At 32.1% G+C, this 21267-nt stretch overlaps 1 protein-coding gene across 1 annotated transcript in view; it reads left to right on the forward strand.

Annotated features, from left to right (window-relative positions):
- The first annotated feature begins 840 nt into the window (after positions 1–840).
- LOC106461143 (inhibitor of Bruton tyrosine kinase-like) overlaps positions 841–21267 on the forward strand; it is a 62507-nt gene continuing 42080 nt past the window's right edge. The window contains exons 1-3 of the mRNA XM_013920938.2: positions 841–925; positions 8326–8515; positions 17351–17888. Of these exons, the coding sequence (XP_013776392.1) occupies positions 17761–17888 (128 nt within the window). The 5' untranslated portion in view covers positions 841–925; positions 8326–8515; positions 17351–17760. The remainder of the gene's footprint in view (positions 926–8325; positions 8516–17350; positions 17889–21267) is intronic.

Below are 21267 nucleotides of genomic sequence, written 5' to 3' on the forward strand. Positions count from 1 at the left end.
CCAGATATCAGTGACTTCAAGAAATAAGTTATTTTCCTTTTATGATTAATTTGTAATTTAGTCCAGTAAACATTAAAAAGAAAATAGATCACACATCTCAAAATTGTAGGGCAGTTTCAGTGAGTTAGCAACCTATTCCATTAGCCAGCCCTCTATGTTCGCGTATTGTTGACTCACCCTTGAATTATTTCTTTTGATTTACCTTTGTGTTAATAAGAACAGCTTTCATTTGTTATTTCTTCATTATATGCATCAGGTATGCGCCACTAGTTGAAAGAACTGATTGGTAGTATGAAGCATCAAAAAAAGAAAGGGTTGGGAACCACAGATTTAGCCAGGAAATTCTAAAATAAAGGGTTTCAATATTATTTATAATTTACGGTTTAAGAGCGGAAGAGTAGCGAAATATTAGAAACCAATACGTCTAAAATTTGTGATAAAATTACGTAAACCACATTTTTTTAAATCATAGTAATATGTCCATATCCGATTCAACATCTGAGACATGTAGAAATAGAATTTCAAATCTATTTTTGTCTACTGAGATGCCTTTCGTTGAAATCCAGAACTCACAATTCGATGGACAATGATATAAAAAATTAACGGAAAAAGATACTTATACATATATATGCAATATAATACTTTAAAAGTTGCGGTTTAAACAACAACAGCTGGCGAACAGTAGAAACTAATTGGCGTAAGATTTGTGATAAAAATCACGTGAAGTGCAAATGTTTTTTCACCACGTTCGTGTTATTTACGGGAAATTTTGGAAAAAATATATATTACAGTTTACGTGATTTATATCTTTGTATATAGTCTTACGCGAGATGGCTCCCGTATTTGCTGACTTACCGAAGACGTTCATTCAAGGTTGTTAAGATATTTGCTGACTTGTCGAATAAGTTCATGTAGACGAACAAGAGTAAGTTAGCCACTGAGCTAGTGTTAGTGTAACGGTGATTGTATAATATACTGAAAAGTGGAATGTGAATTTATATTTTTGGTCATAGCACGCATATGCAGCCCAATATTTGAATCTTGATGCTTCAGGTTATTGATGTACAATTTTTGGGAGGATGTTGTTGAAATAATACTTTAAATAATTCAAATTTATAACATGCAAGGTTGTAAGTTTGGAATTTCTTCTTTATCAGTTTATGGTTTAAACGATGACATTAATATTAATAGTATTATTATTATTAATATAGTACAGCTCATACAGTGGTAGTGGTAGAGTGGAGAAGATACATAATATGTATTTTTGTTTTTCAGAAAAATGTCATCAGGGCTCGGAACTAAATGTTTACTAGCACTGCTAGTAGCAGTAGTAATAGTAATATTTTTTTTCTTCTAAAACTTCTTCGTTTGCAGCAATAGGGAAAAACTCTTTATCTTTATAAAAGTTTAACTTTAAGAATTTATTCACCTTTGCTAAAGACAGGTTTATAATTTCTTCCAGCAATAAAATTAAAAATCCAACTAAAAGTTGGGAAAAAAAAATGTTTGGCACCTCAGACTCTCATATTATTAATATTATTATTATTTAAGTCTTAAGCTAAAGAAATTTCCAGTTAATAATTTCTTTAGCTAAAGGATTAGTATTAGGCCTCTAATTTTTGAAAGTAATGTGTGATAAGATATTTTAATCATTTATGTTTTTAGCAATTTAACAACATAAGTTTCTCAATTTCTTGTGTTGTTATGACAGTCATCTGTTATATTAGTACTTATAGATTCCATACAGTTGAAATTGCAAGTTTTCATTCTGATTACTAAATTAGTAATTATTGTATTCCTTTATAATACATTTACATTTACAAATTACACTTTTAGTTGGATGGAAGATGTGAAACTGAAAATAATACATTCTTTTCTAGCAAACTTGATTAAACTAATAGTAATAACATCCCAAGCTTCAATAAGATTTATTCCAGTTGAGTTAGCCAACCCAGTTTTCTAAAACTGCAAGATGCTCTTCCAAAACTCTGGGATATCTGATTAACTCACAAATGGTTCAGAACAGAAACCTCCAAGCTAATATACCTGCAATCACAATAAATGGTGGGATATCATTAAACCTATTCTTTGGAGCTTGAACCCAGAACTCTCAGCAGAGTGAGATCATGTTTGTGTTTAGAGGCTTCTGTCTCTACAGAAGTAACAAAAGTCAAGCCCTAGGCAGGTAACTTTCACCTTGACCATTTCAGGTAGTACTTAACATGTTAAGTGTTACTTATGGAGTCTGATCTTGGATAGTTGGAATGATCAAAAATAGTAATAATCAGAAACTAATTTTGATTATTTTCATGACATTAATCGATCTAATCATAATTTCAATTAATTAATCATGTTACATGACACTCGTCAAGATAATTTATTATATCAAATTAATTGCCCAGTTCTTGTAAAAATATTAATCAGAAGGAAAGTAAATGAACATTTTACTTACAGTAATTTACGCTAAAGCTTTTAAAGTAACTTAATATAACAAAAGTTATTGTATTATATGTAAATAGTTGAAATAGCTAAAGTTAAGAATGACTTTACATTTCCTGCTAACTTAAAACTTGTTGCTGTAACCTTGATTTTTCTAAGTAAAATAAAAATGATGGAAAATTCAATTACTGTAACGTACTATAAAACTAATAATGTGATCTTACATAAATTGAAAAATTATTTCTTTAAAATTTTACAGAGGGATGACAGCCTTTCACTTATCCTATCAACATTGCCCTGTTAGCTCAACATTACCAGGTTGTTGTTGTGTGATAGATTATTTACAGTAGCATGGAGGAAAGTGGCACATAAACAGCACTTAGAATTGGCAAGAAACTCTCACTTAACCAACTTGTAATATCACAATAAATGGACAGCAATGGACCATTTTGTCCTTTAAGGCAATACTTTTAAAAAATAAAATAAAAATGAACAGAACATTTTTGTAGTGGTAGAAACTAAAGGATTGTGAAATTGTGCTATCTGTATTTTCCTTATAAGAAAAATGTAATAAGTTGGGTTTCTTGGGGCTCTGTTTTGGGACTTTTGTTTATTTTTGCTGATGACAAAGATAGCTTCTTGGGCAGTAATATTTTTAAATACTTTGGTTCTTAAAGGACTTAAAAAAATATAAGAATTTGCCTACTGAAGAGAAAAAAACCTGTTCTGAATTCAAAAAGTCTAAAACTATAAAAAACATTCCAGGACTGTGGTTTGTTTCTAAGTGCTATAAACTTTGCATTAAAATCCTTTGTTCACCCCTAAAGAAGCTGTGAGGTGTCAGTTTCTCAAGAAACAAAAAAAAGTGCTCAAATCACTATGTTAATTCTATACTGACATACATAAATTATATTTTCTTCTATCCAGTGGTTTATAGCCATTGCTTATAGCTATTTTCAAATCTGAGCTTCATTAATAATTGTTCAGATTACTTGCTGTAACCTTAAAAAAAATGGTGATGAAGGATTGTAGCGATAAAGCCACTGAAAGAGAAAAATCACGAGAGAGAAAACATAAACTTATTTTCAATGGACGTTAGTTCCTTCACAAATATAAATGTATACTTCAACATCACTATGAGCTGAAAAACGCTAAATAAGTATAAGTCCATTGTTTACGGGCTACACTCCAAAAGGCACTTGGTCATATAATAATATTAATAATTCAAACTGGACTGTCAGTCACGTCTTGGGAACATGTTAGTCAGGTCCAGGTATCTTAACTGATTATGAAGGGCTAAGTACTTAAGTAGGCCTGATAAATGTGTAAAAAGTTTGGTTAGTGATTTTTTTTACCTTAAATAACCAGAATAGTTAAGATGTTTGAAGAATTTAAAATTTTCATTTAACTATTTTATGAAAGAATTGTGCCATATGTATAACTTAGTTTGGAATATTTAATTATTTATATACATATTTTTTCCATAAGCTTTTGTCTGCTTTTATACAACCAAAACCTAAAGTGACTTCTTTGGAGGATGTACTTTTTTATTTTATATATCAAGTGATATTTGATTTTGGATATATTTTTGTAATTTTAGTTTGTGCTATTCAATAGATATAAATAAATAAATATGCAAAATGGTACAATTTATAACAATGAAAAATTGAATTTTATACCTACTCCTTTGTCCACTGTTATTTCCATATTGTTAAGAATAGTTTAGGTTGGATAGTATTCAGTAACCAGTATGTTAAATTTTGTACCTACTCCTTTGTCCACTGTTATTTCCATATTGTTAAGAATAGTTTAGGTTGGATAGTATTCAGTAACCAGTATGTTAAATTTTGTACCTACTCTTTTGTCCACTGTTATTTCCATATTGTTAAGAATAGTTTAGGTTGGATAGTATTCAGTAACCAGTATGTTAAATTTTGTACCTACTACTTTGTTCACTGTTATTTCTATATTGTTAAGAATAGCTTAGGTTGGATAGTATTCAGTAACCAATATGTCTTGTGCATATGAATGAGCATGCTATGTTACTGATTTTGGCACATATTACAAGATTCACATTGTTATCATTATTATTCCTATAATTGAATAAATCATAGATACAAATAATTGCTATTAAAAGAAATCAGTATTAGAAGTCATCAGTTTAAACAGAAATACACAGTAAAATTCATTAAGGGCCAAAAGAAATGGTAAGTCCCGAAACATTGAAAATTGAAATTTTGTCCTACAAAAATCTTCAATTTTATTTCTCCCAGTCAGTGGGAACCATATTCATTGTACACTGCAAGTCACACAAACCATAACATAATACTAAAAGACAACAAGGGATTTTTGGGTTCATCTAGGCCATCCTATCCACAAAATAAACTCAAAGCTAGCACTTATCATTCAAATATTCATCAAGTTTTCACTTAATTTAACTGCATCTAACAGTTGAAAGCAACCCATTCTAAAGGCCAACCACCCTTTTAAAAAACATTTAGCTGTCTTAGCTGAAGATGATTCCTACCCTGATGAAATTTATATTGATGTCTCCCTGGTCTTACCATTTTCACCAGTAATTATGTAAAAAGATGATGAATCAACACTATCAGTTCTCTTAAAATCTTAAACATCTCAATAAAATCCTCTCTAACTCTTCTTTTTTCAAGAGGAAACAAGTTCAGAGATCTTAACCTATCTTCTTATGACTAACTTTCCATCCCACATGTCATCCTAGTAGTGCTCCTCTGAACTCTTTCCAACAACTTAATATCCTTTCGAAGGTAAGGAGCCAATGACTGAGCACAGGACTCCAAATATGGCCTAACGAATGACATATACACTGACATTATAACCTCTTTAGACTCATATTCAATACTTCTGTAGATACAACTTAAAATCCTATTTACCCTGTTACTAGTGATGGCTTAAAAAAACTGATAAGCCAAAACACTAACATCTTTTTCTTCCATAACACTGTTAAGGGTATTGCCATCAAAATTATATTCATGATTCAACTCCCAAAACTTTAATGTCATTAGCAGATTTAAATGATCTATTGACCATTCCTTCATCTGTGTCATTGATGTAAAACAGCAAAGGTCCTAACACTGAGCCCTGAAGTACCCCAATTATTAAATTAATCTAGTTTGACAGATATCCATTTATAACAATCGTGTGCTTTTTTCCATCTAACCACTCCCTTTCTAACAACCAACCTGTCCCCTTGGTATTTTTCTCAAAATATTGTTCACCATACACTTTTAATGTCATTCTGCAAGAAACTATCAAGGCATTGTTTTGTCGATAATAGGAAAGCTATTAGCATTTCAAAATGTGTTTACACTCACACGCTAATTACAGTTCAAGAGAGAGATATATCAGTAAATATAGTGCCATTAAATACCTTAATTGTCCATAGGTAATTAAAATCAGCACTATAAAACAATATTGTGCTTAATACAAAACAAAAGCAATGTTATAATGAAACAAAAATTCAAAATTATTCTTCCATTACCAGTCCTCATTGTCATCCTTAAGTCATAATGGATAATGTCTGAGGCCATAGCACCCAAATCTGTTAGGGATTTTATATCTATCAGACAAAATTCTGATATAACCTTAAAGTAGAATTAAACCACCCTAAAATTCTACAATGTAAAACTCCCAACCTCCACCTTTTTTTTAATATTATAAGATACAAAAAGCAAAAAATATTCTTGTAGTAGAAATAAACCATCCTATATTTCTACAAAACTCCCAACCTTCACCCTTTTATATAATAATTAATTATGTTAAACAGAACTTAAAACCTTTAGTAGTTCTTGAATCCTATATAGTTCTTATGAAACATACAAATGTATGATATAAATAGTTTTATTGAATATTTTGTTGGAAATGCGTAATGTATATGGAGGTTTCTTATATCTTATAAGAGGACATTTAATAAGTGTTATGGTAATTGTTTCCATTTCATCACATTTCACTTTAGTATATAGTGTCGCCACCACAAACAGTAGAAAAGCCTAGAACTAGAGAGTTGGTAAGATACTGAGGTATCCATGGTAAGTCCTGTAAAAAAAAAACAAAAGAAAAACTGTTTCCAGGACATCTTGGGCATCTGGATTCACTAGATGGAATGTGATGTTTCCCAAGAGCAAACTCTTAATTCTTCAGGTGAAGATAGCTCAGTTGATTTGCACCATAAAGCTCCAAACAACCAACCACTAATTCTCTAGGTCAGAGTACAGTAAGCATGCAAACCACTGTTCAATAAGTGTTCAATAAATTTTGTGTTCAGTAATTTGTTTTTTACCTTGTTTTAATTTAGCTGTTGTCATATACTGGTTATCATATGTAAGGGATGGTCCAAAATTGTCAACCTTTTTTACAAGTATACAGAGTACTTTATTGTATGACCTCTCCTCCCCTTCCAAAAGAGTTCAAAGGAGAAAAGAATAATTATGATCATAAAAATGCCAATATATCATATATCGTTAAACTCATGGTTTTTTAAAACAAACGTTCAGTTTTTGTTTATGTATTGTTAAAATTTGTACGATTAAAAGGGTAATGTGTGTGCATGTATGGAAAGCTTTTTAAAATACATTAAACTGTGCACAAATTAAATTATGAGTAGGGAATTATGGATGTCATCACCATGTGTGTAAGGGAGAGATGGTATAATGGTAATATGTATTGCAAAGGGAAAGATATTTGGGGAATAAATCTCTGATCTCTTTGAATCCCATCTCAGACAACATTGTTTATGAGTTAAGGTTTTGTGTGTAAATTTCTTCATTTGTTTATAGACTCTTTGAGTTTTAATACTTCCAATACCCAGGTTTTGAAAGTGTTGCTAGATCTGCTGTTTCTTACTAGATAAGTCAATCAGTTTGTTATTTTCGATCAGATCACTTGGCTTAAATTGTCTTTTATATTAGAGGTGTTTGTTGTGTTACACGTGTTGTGGAATAGGTTTAATCATGTAGTCATTGAGATGCCCTGCATGGCCACAAAATTCATTCAGAACTCTACGTCCCTAACCTCCTATGCGAGTAGTATAAGCAGGTCACTCACTACTTAACTATTTTAATTACAAAAGTGCCTAGCAATTCCTCTGACCAAATGACACAAAACTTGTAGATGGGTTACTTTAGGAGTAATTCAGTAAGTTGTTTTTAAGAGGTGTCAGCCATTCCAGAAAAATATTGTGTTATAGCAGTCGCAATTTTACTTGTAATTTGATTATTGTTCATTGTTCTAGGATTTTCTTTTTTTTTTTTACACTATATTCCATGAAAAGATTGAATTGTCCACAAACATAGAGTTGAACGATTTAATCAATAACCTATAAGCAGTGATTACATTGATCAGTGTCACACAAACTGATCAGTTAATCAAAGCTATGATTTATTGATTAATGTCACACAAATAATTGTCTAACTGAAATTAGTGTTTTTTTATTACTACTTTTCAGTTATTCCAACAATCGATTAATCAAAATCATTATTAAAGCAATTGTTATGAAAATAATTAACTAGTCCAAATTAATTGTTCCAGTTATTATTTATTATGATTATTTCAATAAATGATCAATTGAAATTATGATTAAATTATCATGAAAAGTTTCGCATGTATGGATTTTCTCCTAAAGATTAAAGAATAGAAATTAGCTTTATTAAAAAACCTTAATTTATTTAATTCTATTTCCAGTTGTAATAACAAATAAAAATTTTCATAGATGTTTTTCCAGATTGAGGAAAGTTAACCTGTATATGAATTAATTGTGGAAAACTTTATGGGAGGTGGCATACAACTTGTAATGTTGTTTACAGTTTATGAACACTTCTTTTATAGTAACTTGTTTTGGCTTTTTTTATTTAGGTGCAGTACAGTTGGAAATTGTTTAACACACTTGGTTTTGGAAGAGAAAAACTTTCCAAATAGTATTCATGTACTTATGACAAAGCATCTGTATTTTATTAAGCAAGTAAAGACCATAAACTATGATTAGTTATGCAACAACTTCAACCTTTGAAGAATTTTTAATCGCAAATGTCTCTTTCTAACGAGGGTAAGTATTGAAATTTTTATGTACTTGTTTTATTTTTGTTTATGCTGTAACAGTGTAAGTAGATCCTAGAACAGAGGTGATTAACCTGCGTCATGAGAGGGAAAAACTGGTAGGATGCCTATCAGTTCCTAAGGGCTTTGTTTTGAAGTGCTTTTTTTGGATTAGTGGTACTTTACTATAAGTTCAGAACTTAAAATTGACAAAAATGCTAGAAAGATTGATCACCTCTCTACTAGAATCACATAACCATTACATAATTGCTAACAGTGTATGGTTGTAATTATAACTGGTGGAAAATATGATTCAGTTATTTTAAGTTTGTACAGACATTTCAGTCTCTTTTACAACAAAGTAGTAAGGAAAAAATACTCAAGGCTCCATCTAGGTATTAGCAGTGAGACTGTTTAAAGTTCAGTTATTATCATTATTTTTACATGATTTTCAATTCAAGTTTAACCCTCTGATAATCAACCTATCCACATGATGTATCCATAGTTTTAGCATTGGGTCACATATTGTACTAATTTTGGGTATATTTTAATTTCTCACTTTGTAGTGTTGAAAATTAAGCATTATATTATTTATGTGAGTAGAAAATAACATAGGAAAATTTTAGTATTAAGCATATATGAATTATATTGATCATATATAAGAACATTTATTTAATATTGTGATAATAAGAAGGTTAAAAATAATTGGTTATGTAGCAACTTTTATTACAATCATATTTACAGGCTGTGCATTTATGCTGTAAATTGGTTAATTAACATATAAACTTGTTCATTGTTTTTGTGTTTGAGGGATAATACTGGTAGGCTAAGTGACTCTCGTTTTTGTATGTTTTTAGTATACTAATTATATAGAATGAAATTACAGATGCATGATACCACCCAAATAAATCTAACTTGTCAAACAGGCAAGTCATCGTGAGAATGATAGTCTTGTCGTTGTTTAAAAACAATACAACTTTACCAAATTGAATCTCTTTTGTATTGGAACAGTTTAAGTACGAATAAAGTTTCAATATTGCAATGGATGTGCTTATAGCATTTACTAGCTGTCCCCCGAACCCAAGAAATTTGGCTGTTCAGATGTTCATGATCTTCATTTTATGAAAATTATAATCTAAGACAGCCTTTTTACAACCTTTATCAACATAAGAACAAGCAGGGTCAGAGCTAATAAGCTGTTTCTTCCATCAAGACCACCTTTTATCTCCAAACTGTCAAACACCATTTGTTCTAAATTTAATCTTTGATGTCCATAGGAATACATTTTGTTTGTGGATATATGAAATAATTCAAAATGGCTAGACTTAAATACTTAAAAACTTACCCAGAGTTCTCTATTGTTTCACATTTCATATGACTTATTATGCATGTGTCAGAAGAACATACATAAGCCAGCTTTGAATTCTGAAGTCAATGTCAACTACTCCTGCAAATGTTTATACAAATATTTGAAGTTTTACACCTTCATTGGAGGCCTTATTCAAATAGTCTACCAATAGAGTACAGATAGATCCCATGGCTGCATTTTTGACCCTTATTGATCAATGTATTCAGGTTTTTAATTCCATATTATATATTAATGTTACAGGTGGGTTTCATGTTCATGTGGCTCCGAAAATTTTCTGTCAAGTAGTCTAGATTTTTGCTGATCTTCGCCATTCACTTGGCATTGGCTTTTACGTGGATTATTTTGAACCTTTTGTTCATTCAGTCTTACGCACACACACTCAATTTGCCACTTGGATGACTATATCTCTTTGGTGGATCATCATAACTCAAATTCCCATTTGGTACCAATACTGTATATGATACATCTGGACTTTTGGATCAATACAGTTCAAGGAACACTTCTTCTCCTATAGTGTTGTAAGCTTTGGATACCTAAACACCTATTGCCAAAAATGCCCTTTCTAATTTGAGGATGACTTTATGCTTAGTGGGATCTGACTTTTGATTGTAACAGATTTATTATTATATATTTATTTTAATATGAACATTTGTTTATATTAAATTTATATTTAGAAACATACATAGCTTATACTGTTAAATATGTATTGCAAAAGTCCCGCCTATTCTCCAAAGTTGTAGAAGGTTCTCCAGAGTAAGAATCAACGATATATGTATGTACGTAAATGCTTAAATTTGTATTGTTACATAATCTGAATTTTCTAGAAAACCTCCACACGCCTATAAATATAACCTATGTGCCGTGCCAAAAGAGAGTATCTATTATTAGTTCGCTATAGTCAGTGTGCTATAAACTTTGGAAACTATAACGGTGATTATTATAATGCTTAGCAATTGGAAAACTTTAGATATTTGACCAGGAACCTTTACGAAGTTCGAACATTACAAATCATTTAACTTCAGTGGATTCTCATCGGACATTAGTATTTTTATGAAAACATTAAATAAATTCATCGTGGAAAACTCGACGTGTATGGCTGGTAAATAACGAAGGACAAAGCTAGCTAGCTCCCTGTTATTGTTAAGTGAATTATACCTACGTCAACTCATAATTAACTTGCTCATTGTGAACCCTCGATAAGATATCAAGGAAGTTCCAGACTATAGAAAAGACTTTATATTGCTTGTAAGTTTGTGAAACTTTTGTTTATAAATCATTGTTTGTAATAGCTGTTGTTGTAAATTGTGTTGTTATGTGTATATTAAAACATATTTGTATTAAAAAGAAAACTGTGTATCAATCTTGTTAGCAAATATCATTTAACTGACTATATATTGACTTTTACTTAACTGCTAAATCCAAAGTACAATTTAATTACTAAATTTAAATTTATCAGTTAGCTTAATTTCAGGCGATTTGAAATTCTAATACGTAACAAGATGCATTGTCACATAGCATGCCTTTTTCCCATCAATCTCATGTTTAACCAGTTTTGGTTGAACCAAGAGTGTATGAAAACAGGATCTTCTTTTTCTTCCTCATCTTTTAGACAGATGCCTCCATGTCAGTTGAGGAGCTGCATTGGGGAATCAGCATCATTCTGGTTCTTGGAATCCTCTGGAAGTAACAGCTCACATCAACATGTTAGAACTTTGGACTGTGTAGTGTACTTTCTTGAGTTTCTGCCCTTTCTACACTACTATTCTGTGTTAATTCACACAAACACTTCTGTGAATTTAGCTTACATCAGCATTTAGAGCAATACTCTTTCTTGTACCCTTTGCTTTGCATTTCCTTAGGTTCATTCTCAACTTGTTCAATTTCAAGCCTGTCACGTTCCTGGTGGGATGAACATTTCTCTAGTTTGTTGTGGAGTGGACCTTCCACTCTTTGGCTTTTCACTTGTTATATAAAATGCAGATTTTCCATAGATTAATGTATTTGCTAACTCAGTCAACCATCTTTTCTCCTTGCTGGTCTTTAGTTCTAGATCAAACTTCTCTGTCAGTGGATGCCCTAAGTCAATCTTGAGAAAACCTCTTCCTTCATGCCTGTCCTCCTTTCCACCTTCTTCCTTGAATGTTTACCAAGATTGTCTACTGAAGTTCAGGATTCTTATCATCACCCCATTTTAGTCAGTTCAACCATGATTTCTCTTATTATGTTGATTTTCTTATGGAAAACCAGTACCATTACAACCAGTGGAACATCTATGGCTTCATGACTGACTATTGTTTTATTCTTTGCCCAAAAAGCTGATTCTCTTCCGAGGTGGCTTCTTGCCAACACTCTTCCCTGTCTGTCTATAAATCTTATTGGGTTACCATCTTGAGTTGGAGCATTATGCATAATATCTGTTGTTTATCCCCATCTTCTCAACAAATTGCTTCTTTTCTTTTGTAATGTTTCATGATTGTGGCTTATCTTTTTCTTCCATAGCTTATCTGCAGTTTTCAGATTTCACAGAAACAATCATTCACTTTTTTCCTGCTTTCAAAGACTTTTTCCAAGCCTTATGTGTTAAATGACCCCAAGTTCTTAGATATTGTTTTAAGTGAGACTTGGGTGTATTTTTATGTTTCTTGACTTTTCTCCCTTTTGAAACCTTGGTGACTTGTTTGCTCTTCATCTTTATTTTTGGCTTTGCAGAATTTCTGATGTCTATGTTCTTTTTGCTTCATGCATCACAAACTTTATTTTCTTGAAAAGCCATATACTTGTATTTTTCAATCTAAAATGTATTATGTTACCTTTCCTGTTTGATCCTCATGCTTGTTCAGAGGAATGTTGTTTTTCTCCAGTCAGGTCTAATTCATTGTTATCTTGCTTAATGAATCTTCCAGAAGGGCTTAGAAAAAGTTGTTTATACTATAGAATAAATCATACTTCTCATATCTTGATCCATATACTGTACATTAACAGATTGACTTGTGCATCTGATCCATCTTGTTTTTGTAATGTTTATAAACACCTTAAAAGTGAATTTTCAGGTTACATCTCACCATATTCATCATTTGATGTCTTTGACTTTCCATACACAGAACCCTTTAGAGGATATCCTACAGACTTTCATCTGAATGAATCTGAACACATTCTTACAATTTTATTTACATCACATTGTTGTCCCTTCAGCTTCATATTTCTGTTTTCCTCAAGTTTTAATTATTCAAGTGAGATGGAATTCTTAGTAGGTTAGTTTTTCTCTGTTAACTGCTTTGTTTCCCCTTGGGTCCACACCTTTGACATACATGATCATCAAAGTATAATTTCCAGAGGCATCTGGTGTGAGGTGTCATTTGAATATGAAAAGAAAAAAAAACAATATCTCCCTTACGAAATAAGACTCCATATTTGAATGGGTTCATTCTCTCAGGACTCTTGTATGCTACATGTACCTTTGTGATTCTACTAGATAAATTTTGCCATCTGTGATGGTGTTCTGTGAGAGGGTGATAATCTCTTGAAGTGGATAAAAACTGCAACCTAGTGGTTGGTGATACTTTTTGAGGCATGCATGTTCCTGTGTGGCATTTGAGACATCATAAATAAGATGCTTGTTCTCCATATGATATCTCATAGCTCCAATCAGGATTGGAAACACCTTACATTTTTATTTTTTAACATTATTTGTTGTTCTCATTGTACTGTCTGAGAGCTGTAAAGCCTAATATTGAATCTGACTAAGAATGAAGGTCACCTTAGATCCAGGAAAATATATATAGTAATTACTTATTACTGGTCTCCTCCTTTGAGAATCTTTCACTTCAGGTGCAGAACAACGCACTGCACTCTTATTCAGCATATCCGTTATGCCTACACTTGTGTCCACACTTGAGAATGTGTGTGACTTCATGGATAAATATAATATTGCCCAACCCCTGCTCTTTATATATATATTATCTAAATGGTGTCTAGAGCGATGAGGTATTCTGCTAAGAAGAATTCCTTATTTCTGAGTGTCTTAACTTTGAGATTGGTCTTCTCCACTCATTTCTCCGATGCATTTGGTCTGCTGACCTTTACTCTAGTTCTGGATTCTCCTCAGCTTCTGCTTGACCACTTCTTTTGATTGCCATGGTCTAGGTTATAACATTCCTGTCTGTGGGCTGAACTTTTGATGAACTAATTTCACCCTCCATCTCTTTTTCCCTGAAATGCATTACTAAACACTTTCTCACTACTTTAGTTAAAGAAATCAGGCTTATGATGGAAAAGTAGAACTTATGTATGTTATACTGATGCATGCACAATAAATAAGGTGGGAGAGTGGAGCATTCTATGCAAGTTGATGCATGGTCTTCGCAGTGCTACTGACATTCAGAACATAGTCATTGACAAAACATTGACAACATGAGAGCAAACTCAACAAGGAAAGGCTTTTAGTATTTCAGAAGTAAGTATCTGCTGGAAATTAATTTTAATTCTAAAAATATAAAAATTAAGTTAAATAATGTAACCACGGTAACCGCAAGATTAATGAAGCAATTTGTACAACATTATTGTATTTTGAATGTTTGTACTATTTCTGAAATTAGTCTTCATATGTGAAAGATATATATATATATAACTTAAGTGCAGTATTGTTCCCTGCTTTTTGTATCTAATGCTCTATAATGAACCATGATAGTGGTTCATAATATGGATAGCACAGAAATTTGCTCAAAACTCTACAGCATTTGGGCAAAAACCACCTTAAATAGCTAACTTATTCTTGAAACAACACTCAAAATCTTCCTTTTTAATGGTGAAGACCACTCAAACATTGATAATAAGCAAAATAAGTGATTTCATGATTGTTATACAAAATCAAAATTTTACCCATTTGTTCAGATTATTGTTTCAAAAGCCTACAGCAAATTCAGTTGGGTATTTTGCACCAAAGCCTAGACAGATATACCATATGGAATACTTTGAATGTCCGTGATCTATTTTTCACTGAAAGTTGATTTACATGGTTATAAATACATAATAGATGTGATGTTCTGAGCAGCTGCTTTTGTACTCGATGCATGTTAAACGCGTTCACACTAAACTCCAGGTACAAAGCCACCTTGCTGAGTAAATAATTACTTTAAAAGATGTGAAACTTTATTTCAAATAAGATTTTAGATGTATTTGTTTTATTTGAAAAACCTGCTTTTCTACTGGTAAAATTTTAATTGCAATTAGTGAGATTGTGTCTTACTCTATGCATATACTTACTTGGCCATTGCTATACATTGAAAGAGGCCAACATACAAGATAATTAAAAATTGAGAATTTAAAATCTACAAATAGGGATTGCAAGAGTAAGGAAACAAGGCTGAGGATCTACTGCTGGCAGTTTGCTCGTGCTACAAATCCCTGTTATTACTCCGCTATAAAATTATTGCAAGTGATATATACTGTTGTTTGGGATCGCAAAGGAATTTTGCAAAACACAGAGAGTAGTTTTAAAGTTAATTCAACCTCCTTAATTTTCTGCCATAAAAAAAAAAAAATCCAGTGTTTTCCTAGCATGTGCATTAGTTGGAAATTACAACTTGTGCATTTTCTAGCACATTAATTGGAAACTGCCATGTGAAAGATTCCCGATTTTACTGTTTTGAGACTTACTCGAGTGGATATTGTTCATCGTTACTTGAGTTTGCTGTCTCTATGTCGATTTCTGCAACAATTTTTCAACAAGTTTTTAACAGATAACGATTACCATAGTAGATTTTCCTACTTGGGTGACGGTGGTGATTCCTTTTACTGTTTCTTATACTTAGCTGAAATCGTGAGTGCATATTCGGTGTTTATTACCACTGCATATAGCACTATTTCATATAGCTATTGCTATAGTTGGTGTTAAGGTAGCGGTTCTAAATGTTGTCAATAATTGGCAACTTGTGCTAAATGTGTTGCTGTTATCTGTTTTGCATGCATTACTCGTGTCGCTTTATTCTAGCAAACTTGTGCACAGCAGGCTGTTGAAGAACATGCACGTGTCATGTAGACTTAACAAGGAAAGCATGTTACTGCATCTGTTTACATTGCATTAATCTATGTTGTATTAACTTAGAAGAAACATTCTTCCATTCTGATGAGATTGCTTTGAAGCTGCTTGTCGTTTGTTTCGTTGCTCTTAGACATTGATGGAAACCGGTCATTAAATCTGTGATGATACAATCTTTGCCTTCAAGACGGTCCTTTGAGAACAACTTTACATTTTGTTTGTTGTAGTTGCATACCAGTACATGAGTTTATTATTTGTTGAACATTTGTTATTTATTTTAAATGAGTTCAATATGGTGGTTGGGTGGAAAAAAAAGCCAATGCAACGGTAAGCTGTTGAAGAATATCTAACATTCAATTGAACATATATGCATGTATGTAACATAAAAATTTATTCTCCATAAATGGATTTAGAAAAATTTAGAAACAAGATTAGTAAAAATTGTTAACTTAAAAAGGGGGAATAGGGATTGTCAAAAAAAGACAGAAACAAGTTCCCTATTTTGACTCCACAAAGATTGATAAGTACAGTAGACATGGATTCAAAATAGGGATTTTTAGCTTGAAAAAATAACGTAGACATTATTTCCAGCCTTGTTTGTTTATTTTAGTCTCTTGTTGTAGGCTTGAAAGTATAATCTTGGCATTTTGGTTCAACTTGTTTCTGTACTTTTTGGATGATCCCTATTCCCCCTTTTTAAATTAATTTTTATTAATTTTGTATAATGTAGTTCCTACTGCAAAACAAGAAACTTGATGTTTAAATAATTAGATGAAAAAATACTAAGTCTTCATTACTACTATTGAATTTAGTCAACATAACAGATTTTTGTCAGTTAGTGATTGTTGATAACTTGTAATTTGCCTTTTTAAGTGTGGCATGAAATGTTAGAGCTGGATGTTTAGTGTAAGTTGATAAGTGATTAAGTTGGAGCTTACATGGAACATCAATAACTGGAATAATAACAAATCTTAATAATTGGAAACTCCGGTTTTGATTATTTAAAGAGTTTTGACACTGATTAAATTGAATAACCTTGCATTAATTCCAAATGATAAATGAAATCATGATAGCAATATTTCAATTACTTGGATAGTTGAACAGTTGGAAACACTAATTTTGGTGAGTTCTTTTCGTAACATTATAATCAATTTAAGCATATTGATTAATCAAATATTTTACACGACACTAATTAATGCTCATAGCTGATTGATTACATTGAGTTAATTGCAAAGCTCTAATCACCATCAGGATATATTTCAGATTGCTTAGTTCATGCAATTTTGTTTAATTGTTTGTAGTTAAATGAAATAAACCAAGAATGAGCAAGTGTATAGTGTTGAAATTTATTTTTTTAGTTTTAATCAAAACGTATATTATTATTGAAATTAATGGGGTTTTGTCATATGGTAATGCCTGAAGTAATTTTTTTTCATTAGGTGTTCTTCAACAACCATGAGCAACTAAGGAAGTATAAACGTTTTAGGCACCCCTACTGTGTGGGGGAGCCAATTGCATTAAAGGACCATAACCTGGACATTCTAGAAGCAGAAGTTGTCCGTGTTGACCAGTGTTACACGTTGTTGTATTCACTTAGTCTATTATACATTGTGTGATAAAGTTTTATAGCTGTTTGTTTATATACTTTGTTAGAGAAAAAGAAACTAATAGAAAGATTTTGGTATGCAGCAAATTTTTATGTAACTGTGATAATCTACCCAATCTGTGTCAAATACTCATTGGTAGAGCAGAAACTTTTCTGGTGCTTCCAGTTGCTTTACTCTGTGATACTGAAAGGAAAAATACCAAGAATGTGCCTTTTTCTGGATTGAACCATAGTGTTTCCATCATGAATCTGTACCAAGAAGTCAAACATGTACCTGATTGTATACCAAGGTGTCGCTCTAACACACATGGAGCACAGATTGTAGCAGCCACCATTAGAGGCACTACAGCAGAGGTACAAGCTTATTATAGGTAATATTATTATAGTTGACTTAAACGACTTAACTTTTCACTCTTGAGAATATTATTACTAACAGGTTCATTCTGTCCTTACTAACAAAAAGTGTAACAAGGCCAAACAAGTGATGTTAGCATAATTTAAAGATCATAAAAAAAAATTAACAACTATTTTGTCTATCTATAATATAATATTAAACTCTAATGTGTTTAATTGTAATAATTTTCCTCTTCCATTTGTCTTGTTGTTTAGTATGTTTTTCTTTAGCTGGTGATATAATGCATGAACAATTATACTTAAACCACACAAAGCTGTTAAATAAAATCTTTAAAAGCTTCATTGATCTTTCGGTTATAAAGCACAAGTCAACTTCCAAATTATTCTGTCACTAAAAACAACTTGGCCTACTGGATCATGTAATTTTGTTTTCAAGTTAAAAGAAAAAAAGCTTTCAAATAAATTGTGTATTTTTTATTTAGTGCATGAGCAAAAATGTAAAATAAAAATTAATCTATGAAGTGGTTACACTGATCACAACCACAAAGCTCTTTATTTTTACAGTATTAGAGTTTAAAAATTTTCCAAGTTTATAACAGTGGGTACTTATGAATGATAACTTATTGTTTTTAAACTAGTGGTTCAATGACTGGCTACCACCATCATGGAATTGCCAGTTTTATAATATTGTAACTATTGAAAGTTATCTTTCCTTGTCTGTGTCTATTATAGGACTAAATACTAACTTATACCTGTGAATTAGACAACCATTTAATTGGAACTGAAATTATACTTCCTAGGACCATGGTTTTGTATGTAATCCAAGCAGAATGATGCTTCTTGTATTACTTTTTATACAAAGAAACCATAAATTTTCTGTTACAAAACCTTATCTAGAAAATAGCTTTAATGCAATGAAAATTAATGAATTTACTTTTGTTTATTTTCTCTGTGTATTTTACTCTTCTAACTACTGTTTTTCTGTTGTAAGAGAGCTCAAGGGTACTTTTTTTTTTCTTCAAGTTCAGCTAGATTGGCTTCTTGAGTTTGTATTGATATTTACCTAGTTTCTGTACTTAATTGCTTCATGGGTATCATTAACATATTTTCTTGCTTCTCTAGATGTGATTTTAAAGTACATTGTACTTGTATTTGACAAAAAAATATTTCATTTGTTCTGTCCCATTTTCTGATTTGGTGCTGGCAATGAAAATAATATAAAAATCATTGCAAAAGTTTTATTTACCTTAAAATCAATATGTCAACCTATTTGCAATTGTTTTTTTGTTCATTTTGTAAATGATTATTTTTGAAACATTCTGCATGATTCATGGCTTCATTGAGTAGAGAAGTAAGTAAAGATAACTGAATCAATATATGGTATCTGGCAAGTGAAGTTACATGTAGAACAGCTTAGTTTTAATGTATTTCAAGTTGGGTAATATTCAGAGGCTGACATGATATGTGGTGGACACAATGCAGGCAATGGCATAGTGAAGGTGTCTGGCACCTGGGGCAAAACATAATCTGGCATTCCCCCCAAATATCCCAACTAAATTTCCTATTAACTTTGAGATGTCAATGTATTTTAATCAATCTAACACTGAAAAACAAGGGATTTCCCGAGTCATGATATTCCTGATATACTAATATTTGATATCAATCATAAGAAAAATATTTTAATAAACCTTAGTCTTATGGGAACAGCTAAATTCTGGGTAAATTGTTTGTTAATTTTGTACCCCTCAGCCTGGTCCCTGGGGGCAAACTCCCCCCTCTATGCCACTGAGTGTAGGTAGCCAATTGTGTAGCTTTTCACTAAAAAATACCAGTCATAGCATTTACTCCAGCTTGCAGTGTTAGGAACCAGTCATGTAGGTTATTGGGTATAAAAGATTAAAACACTCGTGATGTCATGGATGACACTTGTTCAATTTAAATCAAATATAAAAAACATTATCTAACTATATTAATATATTTCATTTTGTGAAGTTTATGCAATATCTTTTCAACATTAATTATCATTAGTAGTAAATTAGAGTTAAATAGACTTCTGATACGATAACTCTATACTGCCCTCTATACGTGCAAATTTTTGCTTGCCACTAGCAATGTGCTATCACCTACATCCACATGTTTGCATGTGTTACAGCTTCTTGTAGCATGCAACAACCCTCCACCACTAGCAGTGCAACACACTCTTCTAGTGCAGCTGACTCCATTTATACTGTATAATCCAATCTTCACTTTTCAATTTGGCACATTCAAGTGCAGAAGTGTTTTAATTTCTCACATTTTTACTTAATTTTTTTATATTTCACCTAATTTGTTCAACAGATGACTTAGTTATCTTACATTCTGCATTATTCTGTGATAATTTGTGGATTGAATTTATTTTATCCACTCAAGTTTCTTTTACTTGAATTCTCAAAATAGTGTTACAACGACTACTACTTTTGTAACACTTGCCGCTGTACAAAAACTGTCATTTCTGTGGATCACACCCTGACATTGTAATGTACTTTTCATGTTTGCATCTACCCATCTCTGTGGGGTTTTTGGGGGAGATTTGTATCCTTTCTTTTTTCCTCTCCCTTTGTACCTATATAATTGGCTCCTCTGTTGGTGGGATCTTCTTGGTGGTATACACTGTTTACTCTGGTGCATCTTCTTCCTCCACTTTTTCTTTGCCCTTCATTTCGCACCATATTTTGTGACTGTCAGCATTTGGGAGTCTTCTTACCTCATGGGAGTCTGAAGTGGTACTTTCTTCTTGATTTTCCTCCTTGTTTTCAACATTTTCAACTTATTAGGGCCTGTTTCTGTGTCATTTACTCCTCCTTCCTCCCCTTTCCCAGTGCTTCCTATCCGGGTTTCAGGGAGAGCCACATTTCTTACATGCATTCATCATAAATACTTGAGTGATTCATGTTTGGATAGGACTCTCCCTTTCCCATCCTCCACTCCTCACAGGCCTTTTCCTTACCTCTTCCTAGGGATTCTTTTTTTTTTCTAGCATCTATCAGAATCAGTAGGGGGTCTCATCAATTGGAACGCTATCTTACCAGTAAATTACTCTTATCTGGGGTTTTCTTCCTAGTTGTTTGTAGTTTGCTATTATCACAAAGTTGAATTCCTGTAATTATTCTCCACCCTGGACCATTTCCTTGATCTTCCTCATTCTGCTATGGATTTGTTTTGTCTTTTCACCTTTCAGTGAGTTTTTACTCAGGCTGTTTGGTTGACCAAGGTGGATGTCTCGGATGCTTTCCTTCACATACCTATTTTCCCCAGCATCCCGGCATCACCTTTGATGTTGTCCTCAGGAGCCTATGTCTTTTCATTCTGTGGTTTACCAATGGGTCTTGCTTCAACACCCTTCGTTTCAGCCAGGTG

Source organism: Limulus polyphemus, unplaced genomic scaffold, assembly GCF_000517525.1.
Source record: "Limulus polyphemus unplaced genomic scaffold, Limulus_polyphemus-2.1.2 Scaffold905, whole genome shotgun sequence".
In the NCBI taxonomy this organism is placed as follows: domain Eukaryota; kingdom Metazoa; phylum Arthropoda; class Merostomata; order Xiphosura; family Limulidae; genus Limulus; species Limulus polyphemus.